We start from the raw sequence: 20,890 nt of genomic DNA on the forward strand, positions 1-20,890 counted from the left end.
TGAGAAAATATGCCTAGGATATATATTTATGACATAAGTCACGATAAGAAATTACTAGTGTTCTTTAAGGTAGGTGGCCAACGTGAAGCTTACCTCGCAAGAGGTTAAAGAGTGGATGAGTATTTAAACAAATGAAGGAAGTGGGTGTTGATGGTCCTTATGGAAGATTTGACTACAGAAGGAGAGAAATGGGGCAGTGGCCTCCAGCCCAATTTTGTAGTGTTTTCACTTATTAAGACATGAAATATAGGCTGAAATATCATGAAATATATTATTAATACATCTGTACATGCTAGTTTAAAGGATTGTTGTTTTTGAGCACCAAAAATGTTTGTATAATGCTAATTCTGCCATACCATCCAATATATTTGATGCCTAAATGCTTAGCTTTAGCTGAGCCAGTTTCCTCAACAACTTTCAGAACAAACAGAAAAGCAAAACTTTGAGGCCAAGACATTTTCATGTTCAAGTCCATGATTTTGAACATCTGTGATTTTCCTTACAAAACATTCAGATTGAGTATCCATACATTTCTAGACTGAATGGAAAGTATACATACACATATGGATACCCAGGTGTATACTGTACCTGACTATACGTGTAATTCTGAAGTTCTCAGAAATACAAGAATCCATTCTTAAAAACTTTCTTCCAGTTTCTAAAGATATATATATGGCATAAGGAACACAAAAAGGAAAATTACGTTGCATAGAAAGCTCTAATTGGAGAGGATAATATCATCATCACAGTATATCATGTCAAGAATGCCCAATAGGTGCCAGGTACTTTCTACACAATATCTAATCTTTACAAAGATCTATTGTTAGTCCTACTATAAATGATAAAACTGTGGCTTGGGGAAGCCTAAGTAGGTAAACAAGAGCAAGAACTTCAGACAGTCAGCTTGGCCAATAATCTAGCTCTAGTACTGTAAATTTCTTAACTTCTCTAAACCTTACCTTAATCATCTGTAAAATGGGTATAATCATACCTATCTCGGCAAATTAAAGGAGTGAGAAATAATGCATATAAGGTGTCTAATATAATGCCTGGCATATAGGTTAATATTCAATAAATGGCAACTCAATAAATGGCAAGCATTTATTGATAAATTACCATGTGACAGCATTACTGTGTCAATGCTTTAGATGTATTAACACAATCAATCATCACAATAACCCGATGAAATAAGAACTATTAACCCCACTCTTATAGATAAAGAAGTTGAGATATAAAGTAGACCCATAGTTAATAGCTACTGGAAGCTTGACAGTTTTCCTCTACACCCAATTTTTGGCACTTCCAATAATGGATTCTCATACCATCACCACATTAATTTATCCTTCATGACAATGCATCTGCATTTTGAAACCACATACATCTTAGACATATTTTGGGAACAAAGGGAATATAGAAAAGCACTGCTCTGAGTTATTTGAGAAGATGGGGATTATATAAATGGAAGGTAATATTATTATATTTTGCAAAGATGTGAACAAGTTACATTCAGAATTTTATAGTTCTAATTAGCCAATAGGTTCTGATGGAATCAAATTAGACTTCTCTCTAGATTTTCTTTTTTAATCTGAAAAGTTTCAGGACATCTGAACTATATGAAACATACCAAAGGATAGTTTCCCAAACTGCATGTGAACTGACTCTCACAGCCAAAAGCCCTCAAATGGATATAAAAGGAAAGGTGAACATATCCTATTTTCCCATGGCAAATGGCCTTTGGAAACACTTTTTTTTAATATAAAAATACATACTTTTATAGTCAAATTGATCATGATCAAAATTAGGTAAAACTGCAGATAGAGAAAAATGCCACTATGAGTGGGTAAAAACATGTGCAACTGGCAACAAAAGGGTACAGGATCATAATGTAAGTCAAGGCCCCATTGACTCAATCCTCCACAGTCTCATCTCATCAAGAAAAGAAGCAGCAGCTGGTTTCTCCCAAAACAAGTCTGGGAGGAACAAAATTAGAAGGGCCCTCATCCTTTATATGCGCTCTTGAAAATACTGAGTTCTTGATCTGGATGGATTTTTATAGACAGTTGACAAGTCAGACCTGAGTGCATGTTATTCCAAAGGTCAAAGAGTTGGCAACATGAATATGACTGCTGTCAAACAGGAATGAGCTCCTTTGAAGTCTGAGGCTTAAATGAACTGATTCCAAAGTACTCTCTGTGAATGAGCAAAGGCAAGGGTAAAAAATAAAAACGCTGCCCTGTGTAACCTGCCTGAGACCTCTAAGTAATGTGGGGTGTACTGCCCTGCCCTTCTGTGGGGCAGAACCCACCTTCAAAGTCTGGGTGAAAAGGTACCAACTCGTGAAGTGGGATGGTGCCAGCAAAGAGCCATAATGAACACTTCACTGCCTACATCCTGCAAAAGTCCACAAAAACCCCGCCCTGAAAGTCCTCCTACTTCCAAGATAGTCTGCTCAGTATTTTCCTTGCTCTCTATTTATCTGTGCTTACCTACTTATTTCCCCCCATGGTTTGTATTCTATTCCATGGATAGCTTCTGACCAAATATGTTGTAATATCACCAAATACTTGAGTTGTTTCTGTGGCCATTATCATTCAGGAAGTTTCACTACGTTGTTATCTGAACCTGGTCTGACTTTCAGTTTAGTAAATGGGACTAATATCCCACCTCATAAATCAGAAACACAATCCTGTGTCCCTCTTCCCAGAAGCCCCGGTAGCTGTGGAATGGAATACCAGTGGAATTAAGGGAAGTTCTTGCAGACTCAAATATCACAGAAATGCAATAATTTGTCTTTATTAATAGAAGGTCAAATACCATGTACCTCTGACAGTTGCATCAATATTTTTACAGTCATTAGGTCTTGACTTTCAGCAATGGCCTCTTTAACACAAAAAAACTTAAGTCTAAATCCTGACATTGTTAAATCACTTTTCAATACCTTTTTGAAAACAAGTAAATTTAAGACATAATACATTCAAACCTGGTTTTCTCTGCAATGGGACTTCCCAGAATTCTGTTTCTTGGAATACCAGCCACCTAGTGGTACTTTGGATTCCTTGTTGCTCTGCAAAATCTATAATCCATTTCTTTTTTTTTTTTTTTTTGAGACAGAGTCTCACTTTGTTCCCCAGGCTAGAGTGCCATGGCATCAGCCTAGCTCACAGCAACCTCAAACTCCTGAGCTAAAGCGATCCTACTGCCTCAGCCTCCCGAGTAGCTGGGACTTCAGGCATGTGCCACCATGCCCGGCTAATTTTATATATATATATTTTTAGTTGTCCAGCTAATTTCTTTCTATTTTTTTAGCAGAGACGGGGTCTTGTTCTTGCTCAGGCTGGTCTCGAACTCCCGAGCTCAAACAATCCACCCGCCTGGGCCTCCCAGAGTGCTAGGATTACAGGCGTGAGCCACCGCGCCCAGCCCTATAATCCATTTCTTAGAACATTCCCTGGTAAAGATGCTAGTGACTGACTCTAATTCTTACAATTTCCCCTCAACACTGATACAACTAGAATGACTAGAATGTTGATTGCGTGTCTCAATAAATCTCACAACATCATTAACAACTAGGTAATATCCCCATTTCACAGATAATGGAACTGCTGCTTAGCAAAGTTACTTTTCTAAAATCACGTATGAAAAGAGAGTGAACCAGGATTCCAAGTCTAGTTCAAAGTCCAGTGTTCTCTTTTTATACCAGGTATAAACCAAGAGTCCACAGGGACTGAGGCTATTTTTGGAAAACACGATGACTTATAAAACTCTGGTTGCCCCATCTACTGGTTCTGCTACCTCCCCTTTCTCCATCATCCCTGTATCCCTAGGCTCCTTCTTCACCCACCAGTTAAGAGAGTTTGAGAGAGTAGGGCTGAATGGAGGAGGTATTGTACTTTTAAAGTTTCCTCATCCTGAAAGCCATCAGAATGGGGGAAGGCGGTGGGGGGGTACAAAAATGAACACACAAACAAAAAAACACTGTCAAGCTACAGACACACCCAAACTTTCAAAATTTCTCAGAAACCTTAGCAAAAATATTCACTGAGGCTAGAGCTTAGTCCCCTCATAAATGTCACAAAAATCAGGGGTATACAAACGTGAGATATCAAAAAAGTATGACTCTTTCTAAGAAAAGCCAAAAGAAAGGGGTGAAATTCCAGAGAAAATAACTGAGTCTTAGACAGTGGTTCTCCAACTTTAACATCCATCAGATTCTCCTGGAGGATTTGTTAAAACACAGATTATCTGGTCCCACTTCCAAGAGTTTCTAATTAAGTAGGGTGTGGGTGAGCCCACAGAATTTACATTTCTAATATATTTCCCAGTGATGCTCATGCTGCTGGTCTGAAGATCACATTTTCAAACAACTGGTTTAGGGTGACTATTTACCTAAAAAATGAACTTTTTACATCAGAAAAATAGGTCTTTGTTACATTCCTTTAATAATCAGTTAACAAATAAGTACTAAGCTAATTGGTACTAATTGGTACCAGTCTGGACACTGGGACCAGACTGCCCTAGTTAAAAATAAATCCCAACTCTGCTAGTCATTAACTACATGACCATGGGCTCTGTGCCTCTGTGAGCCTCAGTTTCCTTATCTGTAGAAAATAAATGACAGTTATAGTACATATAACACAAGGATAGTGGGAAAACTGAAGGGGTGAGTATATCTAAAATTCTGGCAATAGTGCCCAGCACATGTGAAGTACTATTAATAAGTATAAAATACTAACACTGTCATTACTATAATTTCTTATACCTCTAGAACTGTTCCCCTGTGCCAATCCCTGTATTAGGACTTGAGGACAGACCTGTGGACCAAACATATATGGTCCTGTACTCATGAAGTTACAACTAGCAAGCAAAGCACAACTTAAGAGGTTGTTTATAAGCTTTGTCTGCTTAAATCAGAGGACTGAATGCAAGGAAACAAAGAGAAAATGCTACAAAGTCATTTCAAATTGAAGATCAATCAGGCATTAAAAACATTTCTTAAATTAGAATATAAACCAACAGAAAAATATGATTCTGTGTAATTATACCATATAGCTTTTTCTTGAACTATTACAGCTTTTAAAATATAGCAGTATGAAAAGAGTAACTCCTTCCAATTAATCCCCCCAAATTTCTCAACACCTAATATGTGCCAGACACTCTTTTCCAGGTGAATAAATTGTAGTTTCTTCTTCCAAAGAGATCCTAGGTTATCAGAAAAAAGACGTGTATCAAAAAATAATTACAGTGCAATGAGAGAAGTGCTAGAAGAAATACAAGAACAATTAAATGGGAGCATCTAACTGCCCAGGGGGAGTCTGAGGGCTTCACAAATAGTATACATTTAAGCTGGGTCTCAAAGGATAAGCAACAGTTGACCGAATAGAAAAGAGCATGAATGATACCGTGCAGGGAGGGAACAGTATGTACAAAGGTAAGCAGACAAGAAAAGGCCCGGCTTGCCCAGGGACCAGGAGAGGTCCGATGTGGCTGGAATGTCAGTGAGTGACGAGGAGTGACAGGAGACGAGACAGCTCAGTCTTAGTACTGTGAAAAATCACCAGTTTTCTGGATAATAAAATGTGTTTTAAGCTGTTTGGATGGTGGTCAAAGATGGAAAGAAATAAATATGTAAAGTGATATTCTGCAAATTTTTCAATGTAAATCTAAAGTTGTCTTTGCACTATAGCCTCCAGAAGGTCAATGTTTTAATGGCAGACACTGGCATTAAGCTCTGTCTACCTGGGTCTTCAATGACAGTGACAAACAGCAACAGCAGCAGGGGCCGCTCACCCTGATCGAGTCTTTAGCATGTTGTACTACTAGCTTTACACATGGGCTCTTCACTCCCCATAAAGAGCCCATCAAGTACAAATAAGAAAATGAAGTACAGAAATGGTAAGTGATTTGCTCAAGATCACACAGTAAGGTTCCAGGGCTGGCATTTTATCCCAGAGCCCAAACTCAACCGCTCACCCTTGAGTCTACTTTCCTTCTTCCATGAAGGATACACCATGTCCCAGGGCAAATCCAGGTTTTATAGGGCCTGAAGCTTTTATGTGGTGGCTGTTTAAGAAAAGGAATACAAACTAGGAGTAATAATAAATAATTATTTATAATAAGAAAAAAATTTAAACAAATACCTTGCACTTTGAGGATATAGGTCCCTTTTCCCTGAGTCAGAAATGCTTATGAAATGCTTTCTGATTGCAACCCCTCCTGGAACATTCTATAACTTCCAATAGCTCCCAGCACTCACCAGGGCCTATGCAAGTGTGGGCCCTGAAGTTTAAGCTTTGCTGCCTGCACTTCATGGGAAGCCCACCTCTACCACTGCCTGATAATCTCTTAAACTTTTCCAAACCATTCTGACAAAGACCAGATATTAAGGTCAGAGGGAGCTGGTCAGTTCACTACAGGACAAAAAAGGAGGCAGAAATGAGTGCAATATGAGAGAAACTATGCTTTCATCCTCTTTGAGCCATGCACCCTCAGTTCAGATTCAGCCTCTCTGCTCTTCAGCAGCTATGTGACCTTATTGAATGTGTTTCTTAACCTCTTTGGGTCTCAGTTTCCTCCTCTGTAAAATGGACACATTGTAAAGATAAAATAGGGACAACATGCATAATGCCCAGGAATGTTAGCTCCCTTCCTCTGGATATGCCATTCCTGTGCTTTCTCCTCCTTCTTCCCCCTCACCCCACCCCAAGTCTGGGGGTAAGAAGGTCCCTTCTCTGCTCCCCTAGTATATCCTGTGGAGACCTCCATCATAACACATCATTCTTTTATAATTCAGCAAGCATTCCCTGGATACAACGACTAAAGATGATCTGCTACTGCCTTCAAAAAGTTCATGTCTAATGGAAAACCATAGCTCATGGAGCCTTTTCGACCACTGGTTGAGATGCTCCTTGGGGGCTGGGGCCATGCCTTATTCTGCTGATCTTCATAAGCAGTGAGCAGACAGCTCACCTTGGGTGGATCTAACAGAAAATACCATCAGTCTACCACCCATCTCCCGAACCCTCAGCTGTTCCCTATGCCAGCCTCACATCAGCCCACTAGCCTGAACCCCTCTCAACCGTTCTCCTGAAAGGCTGCAGTGGCACTGGTCCGAATAGCCTATGTACGGCTGGATTAATGAAGTTTGGTTGATAGGGTGCTGGGCCCATTTTTGGCACTCACCTCTAGAACAAAGAAAAATATCGGCCCTTCCAAGGCAAAACAAAGGCATACTTTTCCCCCAGTAGATCCGTTTTCCTTTATCAGTAACAGTACGTAGACCTTTGGTCCTCCACCGAACTACATTGAAAATAGCTTTGTGAAGGACAGACACAGTGGCCATTTTTCTATATGTATGTGCAAGCAGCAAAGAAGTCATTGTAATACAAACAATGTGTACTTCTTCCCACTTCTGACAGAATAGACAACATTGTGTCATGGGCCTGGGAGGGGGCTGGGGGCGAGATAAAGAAACCTAAACCTTACGTTTTATTACATGAAATTCTGATAAAAAGCACTTCGAAGCCTCTTTCCCATCATCAAAAAACCACACTGGGCAAGATCAGAGCTTAACAGCCAACAAAAAAAACACATTCAATCCCTGAGCTCATTTTCCTGAAATAGAAAACTACATATGTTTCTCAAATTTCACATCAAGCCACTGCAGAGGCCAGACTGCAGAGCTGAATCGGGCCAAAGTAAGTAAGAGAGGGAGCGGGGAGGAGGAGGGGAAGGGAGAAGGAGGAAACAGGAGAAATGAGCCTGTCCTTCCACATCACCACATTTCTCCAGCACAATCTAAACTTACAAACTCTCCCAGTTTCACCGAACTTGTGCTGAGGGTTGCTTATCGGGCAGCCTTTGCTTTGTCAAATTAAGACACATTGCCTGGGATTCGCGAGACTCCTTAAATTCAAAATGACTTCATGGTTGGCTCAGAGTTCAGTGTCTCTAGGGCCAGCGGCCAGGAACACATCCACTGCAGAACCCCCCTCCCCCACTGACCTACCTGACTTTTCCATGGAGAGAGACAGTAGAGCAAAATCCTAAGCAGACAGGCTGTCAATGTTAATTAAAAGTCCAAACACCTCTTTAGAAATTATCTCCAGCTCAATATTTATACAGAATATAAGACTCCTAACAGGCAGGGGTGAGGAGAGGGGGAGGGGGAGGGCGGAAGAAGGTTTGAATGGCATTTGGAATCCATTAATTTTTAAAAGACAGGCTGCCACCCTATATAGACCGACAGAGGTTCAAAATGTAAAGAAACCAGCAAGATGAATGAGGCTTAGAAAGCCTGGGGAGAGTGCTCAGCTTTTGAAAAGAATAATATCTGGGCAATAATGAGAGCTGACACTTTTTATTGGTGAATGCGGTTTTGGGCACATTTTAACAATACAGGTTGACAATTTTTCGTATTTAACAAAAGGAAAAGCAATCTTCTAAATGACTTGGGAACAAAGGGCTCCCTGACTGCAATTTCTTAATAACATTTAAGAATTCTCTTCAAAGGCCCTTGACAACAATTTACACAGAGGAAGAAAGGAAAACGAAGAAAATAAGAAAAAAAAAGAAGGCATATTAAAAAAAGAAAGAAAAGGAACTAAATAGAAGTAGTAAAGAAGAGGAGAAAAAAGAAGGGAAGAGTATGGCATTTTAACATTAAATTATATCCCAAAGGGTTGAATTCTAAGGCTAGGCTTTAACAATCCTTTTTCAAAAGAATACATTTTAAGGTAGAATCCAAAAAGAGACTTCGATCAACACCACTACATCTCACAGACTCAGAACTTTAGATCTGGGAAGGGCTACATGGATCACTTAATCCAACCCTCACATGTTGCAGATGAGGAAAGTGGGTGCCGGGGACCCAAGGTTACCTGGCTGGACCAGACAGGAGCCTCTGAGCCCCAAGACACACCACTTCTGTAGCTTGTGATACGGGTCCTGGACACTGCCACACCGTCAGAGCCCCAACAGCACCATGGATGCCAAGACTAAATGCTGATACCTTTAACCAGATTGACTGATTTGAACTCCAGAGGCTACTCGGAATCACACCAGTACAACATACCCAAGAGGTCCAATCACAAAGCTCACAAAATAATCCACCAACAGAGATAGCCACTCTGGGTGGAATCAAATGTAAGAGTCCACAAAGACTGAGATGTTCCATCTATCCTGAAAGAGGCCTTCTCAGGTCAGAAAAAGGACCCCTGAGCAAAGGGTCCCCCTTAAAACCTATCTCCCACTCTATTCTCAGAATGAAACCCTTCTGGGTTTCAGTTCTGTTATCTAGAAAATGAGATCCAACTTTTTAGCACTTTCACAGTTTCAAAACATTTTCAACAGAAAATATACCATCATATCCATTTGTAAGTGAGGGATCGAATTCAGAGATCATTCCAGTTTACCATATTGAAAGAGAAAATGGGATTAAATTCTAAAAGTGATGCAAAGTCTCAGAGAAAACTGTTAAGTGAAGGAAAAGCTGTATTGCTGCTCAGTTGGAAAATGACAGTCATGCTGAAGATCATTTTTCAGGCATACAAAATCCATGTCTAGCTGGACACAGCAGAAAACCGGGAAAACAAAACTTCACAGAAATTGAACAAATGCAGACTGGAGGTTCTCAGCAAAGGGTGCTCATCATAAATCACCTGAGATCACACACTTTTGCTTCCTCCCCCAAAGAACAAAATTTGAGATTCTTAACCTTTTCTGTCCGGTTTGCTTTACTGACAAAAAGTGAAAGAAACAACCTCAACCCTCCCCAGACTTGGCCTCAGTGTAGCAGATAAAGAGGGGTGGTCAGTGAAGTAACAGGTGAGCACTAGCATTGGGCAGCAGTCCCCGAGAACCTGGCTCGATTCTGATGCTCTCGTGAAGTTCGCACCCCAACCGACCCAGCACATTCCACTCTCTGCCCCATCCCTGGACTTGCCGCCTCTGAATACTGACTAGCCTGGAGCCTCCCCGGTACCTGCCTGTTTCCTCACATCCACAACAGCTCTGAGACCCTTGGTGACAGTCTCTCTCTCCAAGGCTCACTGGACCCTGACTGCATCCATGGGAAGCCAAGACCAAATCTTCAAAGCAGGGAGGAGGAAGAGAAGTCATCACACAGGTTTATTTGATTTCTGAATGGCCCATCCTTCCAACCCCATCTACGAGCTATTTAAATGAATTTGGATTTATCTTAAAACTTAAAAATAAAAATAAATAAGCCAGGCACAGTGGCTCATGACTGTAATCCTAACACTTTGGGAGGCAGACGTGGGAGGATTGCTGGGGTCCAGGAGTTCAAGACCACCCTGGGCAACATAGTGAGACCTCTTCTCTACAAAAAATTAGCCAGGTGCAGTGGCACACACCTGTAGGCCCAGCTACTTGGGAGGCTGAGGGAAGAGGAGCCCTTGAGCCAGGGAGTTTGAGGTTGCAGTGAGCTATGATGATGCCACTGCACTCTAGCCTGGGCCACAGAGTGAGACCCTGCCTCAATCAATCAATCAGTAAAAAACCAAAGGCAAAGAAAAATGGAAGTAACGCTTCCTGTGTACTACTATGTGGCAGAAATTGGTTGGTTAGAGATTTTAGCCATGGTGCTTCATTTTCTCCATAAAGCGAACCCTTGTTATTTTCATCCTTCTTCAAGCATAACAGGAAACTGGAATTGAGAGGGATTAAATGACTTGCCCAAGTTCACCCAGGTGATGTGTCAAAACAAAACTTTAACCTAAGGACTACTTAGCTTTCATACAAATTTGAACAGTTAAGTAAATGTGTACCAATCTACTGCTGGATTAGAGAGGGGATTCCTCATAGATGCTTTATTAATATATATGCAAGGAGTAAGTGAATGAGTGACTGTATGATGGAAATTGTGAGCCACAGTGGCTTCAGACTATATACTACCTCTCCCATGACCACTACCACACTCGCCTTTCTCCTTGTCACATTATAGGAGGATTTTAATTGGTATCTGTGATACTGGTCGATGTAATTTACTGAGAAATAATGATTTTGTGATCGTCATTTCACCTGCCCAATATCCATTCTCCCCTTTTTCTTTACTTGTAAGAGAACTTCAATTTTATTTGGGTAGGAAGGCACCCACCTAAAAGCCTACATTGCCCAGACCCCACTCCAGCCAGGTATGAATATAAACCTAAGTACTGGTCCATGATATGCAAGTACAAGTATTAAGCAGACCTTCTAAGAAGGTTGCTTAAAGAAGGCTCACTCCAATGTGAGGTGCATCTTTTTATGTAACCCCACCTTCCTTCTTCTTGCTAAATGGAATATAAACTTGATCATGGAGACTTCAACAGCCTTCTTGGACCATGAGGTGACCTTGAGAATCAAAGTCAGGGCTGAAAACAGTGAAGTAAAAATGTCCAAAGAGCTAGTATCCTTGATGACTTCATGGGGACATCATGGCAGCCCAAGACTCCACATATTAATATCTAGATTTATTTACAGAAAAGAATGAACCCTTGTGCTTAAGTCACTGTTATTTTGACTTTTCTATTATTTCTACTATTCATTAGTGAAGAGATGAGGATCCTATTTCTTCTATAGAGAGTGAAAAACTCTCCTTTTCAAAAAATAAGGGTAAAGAAAATGTAGTATTTACAGGTTATTTCTCAGCACTATTAACCATACTAAAAAATAAGCAGATGAGAGCAGATGATGGAATCATTCTTCCTAGAACCTAGAATAGCTGCTTTATATACCACTGTTCTGAGAAATCATCCTTCAATACAACCATAAAACAATGCAAATCAAACAGCTGTAGCATCAAGCATCTCAGAGATAATTGTGCTTTCCCCTCTCCCAGAAACCTTTAATTTTATGACACTACCTGGGGAGTCCTTACCAAGATGTTTCAACCAAGGTCCGGCCAAAAATGTTACCTCTAGGATGATATAAATTCAATCAATTCCACTTTAATTCCACAGATTTCTAATGTTAAGAAATCAACCCTTAAACCACAATGAGAGACGACTTTACAGCTACTACAATGGCTGTAATTTTTTAAAATGGGGGCAGGGATAAGTATTGGGGAGGATGTGGAGAAACTGGCACTGTCATATGTTGCTGGTGGGAATGTAAAATGATGCAGCCACTGTGCATAAGTTTGGTGGTTTCTCGGAAAGCTAAACATAGAACTACTGTATGAACCAGCAATTCCACTCATAGATATATACCCAAAAGAACTGAAGGCAGAGACTTGAACAGATACATGCCAATGTTCAATGCAGCATTATTCACAATAGCCAAAAGTTAGAAATAATGCAAATGTCCATCAAAAAGCCCAACAACAAATGAATGGATAAGCAAAATGTAGTATATGCATACAATGGAATATTATTATTCAGCCATAAAAAAGAAAGAAATTCTGGCACATGCTACAATGTGGATACATCTTGAAAACACTACGGTAAGTGAAATATGCCAGATGAAAAAGGACAAATATTGTATAATTCTACTTATATGAGGTATCTAGAATAGGAAAATTCATAACAGACAGAAAGCAAATTAGAGGTTAACAAGGCATAGAGAAAGAAGGAAATGAGAAGTTATTGCCTTTAATGGGTATAGAGTTTCTGTTTGGGGTGATAAACAAATTTTGGAAATAGGTAGTGGTGATGGATAAACAACACAGTGAATATAACTAATGACACTGAATTGTATACTTAAAAATGGTTAAAAGGCAAATTTAATGCTATACATTTATTTTACTGCAATTAGTGAAAATAAATAATGTAATATAACAAAATCATTTAATTGTATGCTTTAAATGGGTGAATTACACAGTATGTGAATTAAATATATGTACTATAAATATCTAAAACTGTTTTTTTTAAATCAAGTCTTATCTTAGATATGCAAACAAGAAAGGAAATCAGGAGGCCAAGTACTGAGGAAGGTATCTAGACTCCAGGCATGCTCACCGGATGTGGGTACTGGTGTGGAAGTTTCTCCCTTCTTCTTCTCATGCTGCTGCCTCAGCTCTTGGGGAGGCTGAGACTTCCACCTGACCTCTCTCCATTCAGGGAGCACCAGAGGACACAGAGTTGACTTTGCACCCCATCCTCTTACTTAATTTTCTCCAAGAGGATAAGGGAAATTCACCTGATAGTTAAGAGACTGGAATATACTAAGCCACATTTTAAGAGTCACTGTGTTAAAGACAAGGTGATAATTCATGCCTAGAACAACATCGAGCTCACTCCTCCACTCCCCACACCCAGGTGTGCCCAGCTTGGCTTCCCACTGCCATGTGGTCATCATACCCGTGCAGGGTCTGCATTCATACTAAGTTGTTGGACTTGAGATCTGGTTGGCAAATCTGGTCTTCCCTCTCACCCTCTCTCCCATATAGGTACACATACACCTGAACATGCAGACCTGGTTCAGGCTCACTTCTGAGCTGTCTATCCATTCAGTATACCAGAAGTTCTAAACATCAGAGGCTAAACAGTATTTCCTTAGATAATAAGATAAATTTTCACTCCTCATTTAGCTAATATTCTTTGTATGTAGTCAGTTCTATCTGTCAGAACTCCAATGGCAAGGAAGAGTGAGTGGCCCTCTGAATCCTTAACCATAGGGATACCTGTGAGGAGTTTACTAATGAGGATTGATTTTAATTGTCCTAAGTGCAGTAATGGTTATATAAGAGAATGTCGGTATTCTTGGGTAATCAGGAGGGAAATACTGTGATGTCTGCAATTCATTTACAAATGGTTTAGCAAAATACACACGTGAGTGTCAGAGATAGGTAAGATGTGCATTAGAGAGCACAAATGTAACAAAATGTTAAATAATTGATGGATGCAGGTAAAAGGTGTAATTGTTCAATATGTCATTCTCTCAGCTTTTTGATAAGTTTAAAATTTTTTCAGAAATAATACCGGGGGAAAACACTAAAACAAAAAATAAAATGAATTCTCACCAATATTTTAAAAAACACTGAAATCCCATAATAAATATTAGTAATTGACATAAACAGGTCACTTTCATATGTAATACTATTGACATAATTGGTAATTGACATTAATTGATATGCATTAATAAAATAAGTGGTTGATAAATATAAGAAAAAATAATTACACTTAATAATCAAAAATGTGAATTAAAATAAGATAAATGTTGCCTAAAAACTTGGCAAAATTGATACAGACATATTATAATGACATACTATAGAATACTATATAGCTATCAAAAAGATGTTTAGGTAATATTTATTGATATGGAAAATATAATAATAATATATTAAGTAAAAAATAAGTAGCACAAGGCAGATATCCAATTAAAAAAAAAGAAAAATCAATAGAATAAGAGTTTAAATAATGGTAGTATGTTTGAGATCCTGGAAATTGTATTTAGAAAATGACTACAGATCAATAACCAAACCATAATCATCTCCTGACACATTAGCAGATAACCACAAGAAAAATAAAACAGTACAATAATGTCCCTTACAAACACAGAATATCATACAAATCAGGATAATAATTGTTATTTTAAAGGGAATACAGTTTCTAAAAACCATAAATTCATCTCCTTAAAAGAGAAGATAGAATATTTACTAACAGCTTACACAGAATTGTACACTGTAGTGCAGGGAAGAGGAAAGGTAACATAAATAAACAGAAATATGTAAACATAATATAAATAAATATAAGGGAAAATAAACCTGAGATTCTAGAAATTCAACCCTATTTTCCCATATGCCATAGAAATGTCTCAGAAATTCTACCATGTAACCTCCAAACCAAACTTACAATGTCCCTTGTACATAAAAAGCCTGGTAATCAATTTCTTTTAGTCCAAAGCCATAAAAATAAGTGAATTGAGAAAAGACAAATCTCCTATACAGAGTAATTCAAAATAATGTGTATAGATACCCAACCCTCAAGAAAATGAAACATAACTACTCCCCATTCCTTGTGTGTGAGCTGTGCATAGATAGTGACTTCCTTCCAAAGAGTACAACATGGGGAGTGGGGGAGGTAACTTTACAGCAAAGAAACCTGACAAACAATATCTCAACCAAGTGATCAAGGTTAACATTAACAGGGATAAGTCAAAATGATAGTGTGTACCCTTGATATGATAAGAAAGACCACTTTACCTCTGTGGTCTTCCTCCCAAAATCGCATTACTCAAGTCTCATCATGAGAAAAACATCAGACTAATTCAAATACAGGGATATCCTACAACATACTTGACCAATACGCTTCAAAACTGTCAAGATCAAAAAGGAGGAAAGTTTGAGCCAAGAGGAGCCTAAGGAGACATAACTAAATGTAATGTGGTATCCTGGATGGGATCGTGAAACAGAAAAGGCCATTAGGTAAAAACTAAGGAATTCTGAATAAAGCATGGAATCTAGTTAATGACAATATATCAATATTAACTCATTCATTATGGTAAATGTAACATACTAATGTAAGATGTTAATAACAGGAGAAATTGCATGTCAAGTATATGGGAACTCTTTGTAGTGCCTTCAAAACTTTCTGTAAACCTAGAACTATTTCAAAATAAAAAGTTTGTTCAAAATTATATTGAATTTAATAGGATATACTTTTAAATCATTTATAAATATTGTCCACTCTTGATAACCCAGAAGAAATTTCTCTTAGACCCCTAATGTTAGAAAAAATTCTACTTCTGAACAGTAGGCAGGTTTTTACCTGTTCACTCAGTTAACCCTGATTAAGTTCTATCTTTGCTTTTGCCAATAGGGAGCTTGGAAACAAATTTAGTATTAATAGTAACGATGAAGAACCTTACAGCTTCTATAAAATTCTTAGCTTGAACTCATTTATTCTATTATTTTCACTCCATTCTGATTTTTTTCTACTTTTTAACACTGCTTTTCTCTTATCAATTAGCAGTCACCTCAAATCTCTTTAGAGGGAGGATTTATACATATGAATATATTTTTGTCTGATTATACAAAATTTTATTATTTTAACGTATGACTTCTCATTTCTCATGTTACCAAAATTCTGGACAGTAACCCACTCCACAGCAAAAACGTGGCAAATTACTAAAGCATTCTGCTTCAGTCCTTGAATTGCTAAACGGTAATAACACCACCTGTTGCAAGGAGGGTCTTGAGGATTAATGGAGCTACCATTTATTAATACGCCTAGCACAGATAAAGGGAAGGCACTCAATAAATGATAATTACCATTATTACTATTATTAAAAAAAATAACAATATTTTCATTAATATAATGAAAAGAAATAGAGCTGAATGACAAATCAGTCATGGGCCTGGTGGTGATTTTTTCAGTGACCCAGATAACCAAAAGTAGCTGCCCCAGGGTAGAGGGCGGTAGGGGGGAAGAACTGGAGGCTAGGAAAACAGAGGAGGAGGAGGAAGAGCTCCTACATACTCTCATTGCCAGAAGTTTGAAAGCTTTAAGACAAGGTGAAATCCAATCCCTTGTTAGTCTTGACTCCACTAGAATAATAAAAAGGGGGGAAAAACCCCTCTAGCGTTTTTGGCACTCATTTCCCCCAAAGCCTCCCAAAATAATCACATGTAAGAGCCAAATAAACACCAAATCTGAACCTCTCCTTAGCCCAGAGGGTGCCAAGTTGGTATTCCATTGCCCAAAGTTTTTTTTGGCATTGGCACATTTATCTCCCTTATTCTAGAAGAGGGAATAGACAATGTGGATTTTTCATTAAAAGAACTCTTTATCGTTTAAATACTGTGTGCTACATATTTTATCCAGAGTCCCTCTAACTCTCTCAACAGCCCTTACAGATGAGGGAATGAGGTTGGGGAGGTAAACAATTTGCTCCAGGTTCCTGCAGACAGTACATGGTGGAGACACTGAATCCAGGTGCATTTCTGACCACAAGGATTTCCCTTTTTCCATTATGCCAGAAACTTAATGTAAAGACCCCCTGCCAAAACTGACAGAGAAAGAGACTAAAGAAAATAGCTAATACCTTTAAAAAAAAATCTCAACATTGTGTTAGCAGCTTTTCTGTCACCTCACTCAATTCATACAATCACCCCATGGAGTAGGTGTTGTCACTATCTCCAGGTACAATCAAGAAAGCTCAGAGGGGTTCCTTGTTTCACCTGGATATGCTGCAGGTTGAAATAGAGAAAGGAGAAAAAAAATCGAGATATTAGGTAAACAACAGAAGAGAGACAGACAGACAGAAGCTGTATGTGGGCGAGGGGAGAGGGCAACCATCTTCAGAGAAAGCTGTTGCCTGGTGCTCCAGCTCATGGGCTTTGCTCTCTAGACGAGAGGGAAGCTGGAAGGAAGGCCTCCTAGAGGGCGGGGATGGTGGGGGAAGGCAGATTATCAATTTATACTAATGAAAATACAATGAGTCATGAGTGTCGTAGCCAATAAAAGATAGCAGGGATGACTGGACAGCCAATAAATCATTTCTGAACATTAAACTTTCTGTTTCCTGAAGGTTTGAGATTGTCTTGGGCAGGGACTGAAGCCCCAGACATGTTAACATGCCCAACCAGTTAAAATGTTATGATAAGTGAAGAAGCAGCCCTCCACTTTTAAAGTCAACAAATTCATTAGGCCTTTAAAATACTTCCAATCCCTCACAAGCATGGAGCACATGAGTCAATACCACTTTCATGTACACCCTGTTAGGTAATGTTGTCCAAACTTACCTGATCATATGACCACCCAGGACACCTGCTAAACGTACAAACTCCCAGGTCTCCTATGGACATTGTGATTCCGTACGCTAAAAAACCAGAAGTCCAGGGGAATGTGTGTTTTGAATAAATGATTCAGGTGATGCTTATCATCAGGCTAGTTGGAAAAACTATCTTAATGGATTCTCACAACAAGCTTGCAAAATAGGTATCATGGTCCCCATTCTATAGATAAGGAGAGTGAGAGTCAAAGAAGGGAAGAGACATGCCCAGGTTACACACCTAGTATGTGACAGAACCCAGTGTGTATGCCACTGCACTTCAGTCTATCCGTGCCAGAGTTAGCTTCAGAAAGCCCACTGCTTGGTGTCTAAATATAGCACGAGGCACCCAGAAATGGGGTGTAGTAGATCAAGAGCCATCAGAAAGAATTAGGGAGAAAGTCAAAGTGCTGAGTGGAACAACATCCAAAGAAAAAGAGAAGGAAATCCAGATTCTCCTTCATCTCTAGCTCCACTTTTGAGCCCTCAAGGTTGGCAAGCCAATGGCATACTGCCTATACACACAACGCCCAGCATTGCTTTGACTAGTATGTCCGTTTGGCTAAAATGATCAAAACATTTCTTTCACTACTGCACAAAGGGGGAAAAAAAAAAAACCTAGAGAAAGGTCCTCTCAGAAATAACTTTGGACAATTAATGTCACACCAAAAGAGGAATGACCAAGATGATATCTTCACCCACATACCGCTCTCCCCATCGGTGATAATGATAATGGTGACTAATTACATCTTCCAGGGTAGAGTTCAGACCATTCCTCCAGAGTCCTCTCTGCCAGAGATAGGTGAGCACCTGAGGCTGGCAGAGGCCATTTTCATGTGCACATGGATCCCCTCACCCTGAGACCTTTGGCTAATGATCATTTCACCGGGAGGAGGGTGTGGGAGGGGCTGACATGAAGAATGACGTGCTTGTGAAACACGTCCTCTGCTATCTCCTTGCTAGAAGCCCCTGCGGCTGAACTATCGCACCCTTATCAACTGCCTACAAGAAAAGGCCCAAACCTATAAAATGAGATAGACAGGAGGTGTGCAGAGGAAATGGTACTGCTATTCCAGCTCCCTCTGAGTTTAAATAAGGGGGAAAATGGATAGGATTTGCTGCCCACCTCCCGTGAGCTGACTTTAAGATACACCAGCTGCCTTCCTAAATGACACAGCTTGATCTGTCCTCAGGGAATGATCCCCTTCCTCACAGGCTGGTTCAACCAGATTCTAAACCGTTTTCAAGATAAGAAGACCTGCCCCCCCACCCTATGCATCCCCTTAAATCTGGGGTCAAGATGACAAGACACTTGCCACACTTACAGATGTCATGTCCGACCTGTCTATATACATCCATGAACACACCCACTCTGTTAATTACAGCAGCGCAATTTCACACTCAATGAGTATTTTGTAAAAGTCTGTCATGTAGCACATACTTTATTTTTAACATTCATAATTTACTGAAAAATAGTTGTTGACTTCCACATACATACTTTTATAGTATGGGATGAGTAGGGTACATTTATATAAAAAGCAAAACAAATCCATAACATGCCCATCCAGTTAAAATCAGCTTCCTTTAAAAACATATCTCCTGTCTTAATTTTAGGGGCCACAAACACACACACACACACACACACACACACACACACACACACACACACACAGAGTCACGCCTGCATAAAGATGTTCCGGTCAATGGCAGACCGCATATACAACAGTGGTACCCAAGATTATAATGGAGCCGAAAAATTCCTATCACCCAGTGACACCTTGATGATCCTGACCCTGTGTAGGCTCTAATGTGTATGTCTGTATCTTAGTTTTTAATGAAAAAGTTTAAAAAGTAAAAGAAAAAATTTTAACAGAGAAAAGCTTATAGAGTAAGAACATAAAGAAAAAATATTTTTGTACAGCTGTACAACATATTTGTATTTAAGTATTATTATAAAAGAGTCAAAAAGTTAAAATTTAAAGTTTATAAGGTAAAAAAAGTTACAGTAAGCTAAGGTTAATTTATTATTGAAGAAAAAAAAATTATACAGTAATGCCCTAGGTCTCACATTCTCTCAACACTCACTCACTGACTCATCCAGAACAACTTCCGGTCCTGTGAGCTCCAGTCCTGGTAAGTGCCCTATACAGGTATACCTTTTTTTAAATGTTTTCTACTATATATTTTTACTGTACTTTTCTGTGTTGAGGTATGTTTAGATACACAAATATTCACCACTGTGTCACAACTGCCTACAGTATTCAGTACAGTAACATGCTGTGGTTTGTAACCTAAGAGCAATAGGCTATATACCATATAGCCTCCGTGTGTAGTGGGCTAAACCACCTAGGTGTGTGCATGTACACTCTATGACGTTCAAACAACAATAAAATCACCTAAGGATGCATTTCTCAGAACACATCTTTATTATTAAGCAACCCATGACTCTGTGTGTGTATGTGTGTGTGTGTGTGTGTGTGTGTGTGTATACATGTATTTTTTTCTTTTATTCACCATGTAAAAAGTGCCTTTGGAAAAAGTTACATTTCACTCTGGATTTTTCACATTTCCTTCAAAAGTGTCCAATTTTAATGAATGGTCTTCACCTTGGATACTCACATTCCAGGCCTCTTGGGGCAACAGCGTTTGGGCATGTGCAGAGGAGGTAGAAGATAGATTCAAGATGTTTCGAGTATGCAAAATCACATGCAGATGTACAAACAGTGTGTCCAGTCAAAGAGAGTTAAGAAAGCAATATATATACAGACACCCGAGAATGGAAGATGGCAAATAAAACCCGACTTGTAATTAACATACCGTGCTGCGACACCTGTTGCCTTCCACGATAAGAAGTCTGGGAGATCAAAGAAATGTCCCGCCTTATCCCAGCAAGTCTCTCTCAAGTTCTGCCAAATTAAATATACATTAGAATCAACAATGGGTTTTTTCTACCCCTCTCCTCTTTCAATAATGTTTTAAAATTTTCAAAACAAAAGCACAGCCAACAATGTCCATAAAAACATTTGTTCAGGGGCTTGGTGGGGGTGGGGAATGATATAAAAGCAGTACTTGTACAGGAAAGAAAAACTGGCAAGTATTGATCTTTCCAAAAATGACCATAATTTCCCTTTTAGCCCTGTTGGCCAAACTGGAGGGAGAGAGAGCATGCTCTTAGAGGGTA

The 20,890-nt window shown here is 39.3% G+C and overlaps 1 protein-coding gene across 4 annotated transcripts in view; it reads right to left on the reverse strand.

Moving 5' to 3' along the window:
* The window catches only part of FGGY (FGGY carbohydrate kinase domain containing), a 394,984-nt gene that overhangs the window by 310,429 nt on the left and 63,665 nt on the right, over window positions 1-20,890 (reverse strand). For all 4 annotated transcript variants that reach the window (XM_012639482.1, XM_012639483.1, XM_012639484.1 and 1 more), the window contains exon 5: window positions 20,527-20,615. In XM_012639482.1, coding sequence (XP_012494936.1) covers window positions 20,527-20,615 — 89 coding nt within the window. The remainder of the gene's footprint in view (window positions 1-20,526; window positions 20,616-20,890) is intronic.

The sequence above is a fragment of the Propithecus coquereli genome, unplaced genomic scaffold (assembly GCF_000956105.1).
Source record: "Propithecus coquereli isolate 6110/MARCELLA unplaced genomic scaffold, Pcoq_1.0 Scaffold14, whole genome shotgun sequence".
In the NCBI taxonomy this organism is placed as follows: Eukaryota; Metazoa; Chordata; class Mammalia; order Primates; family Indriidae; genus Propithecus; species Propithecus coquereli.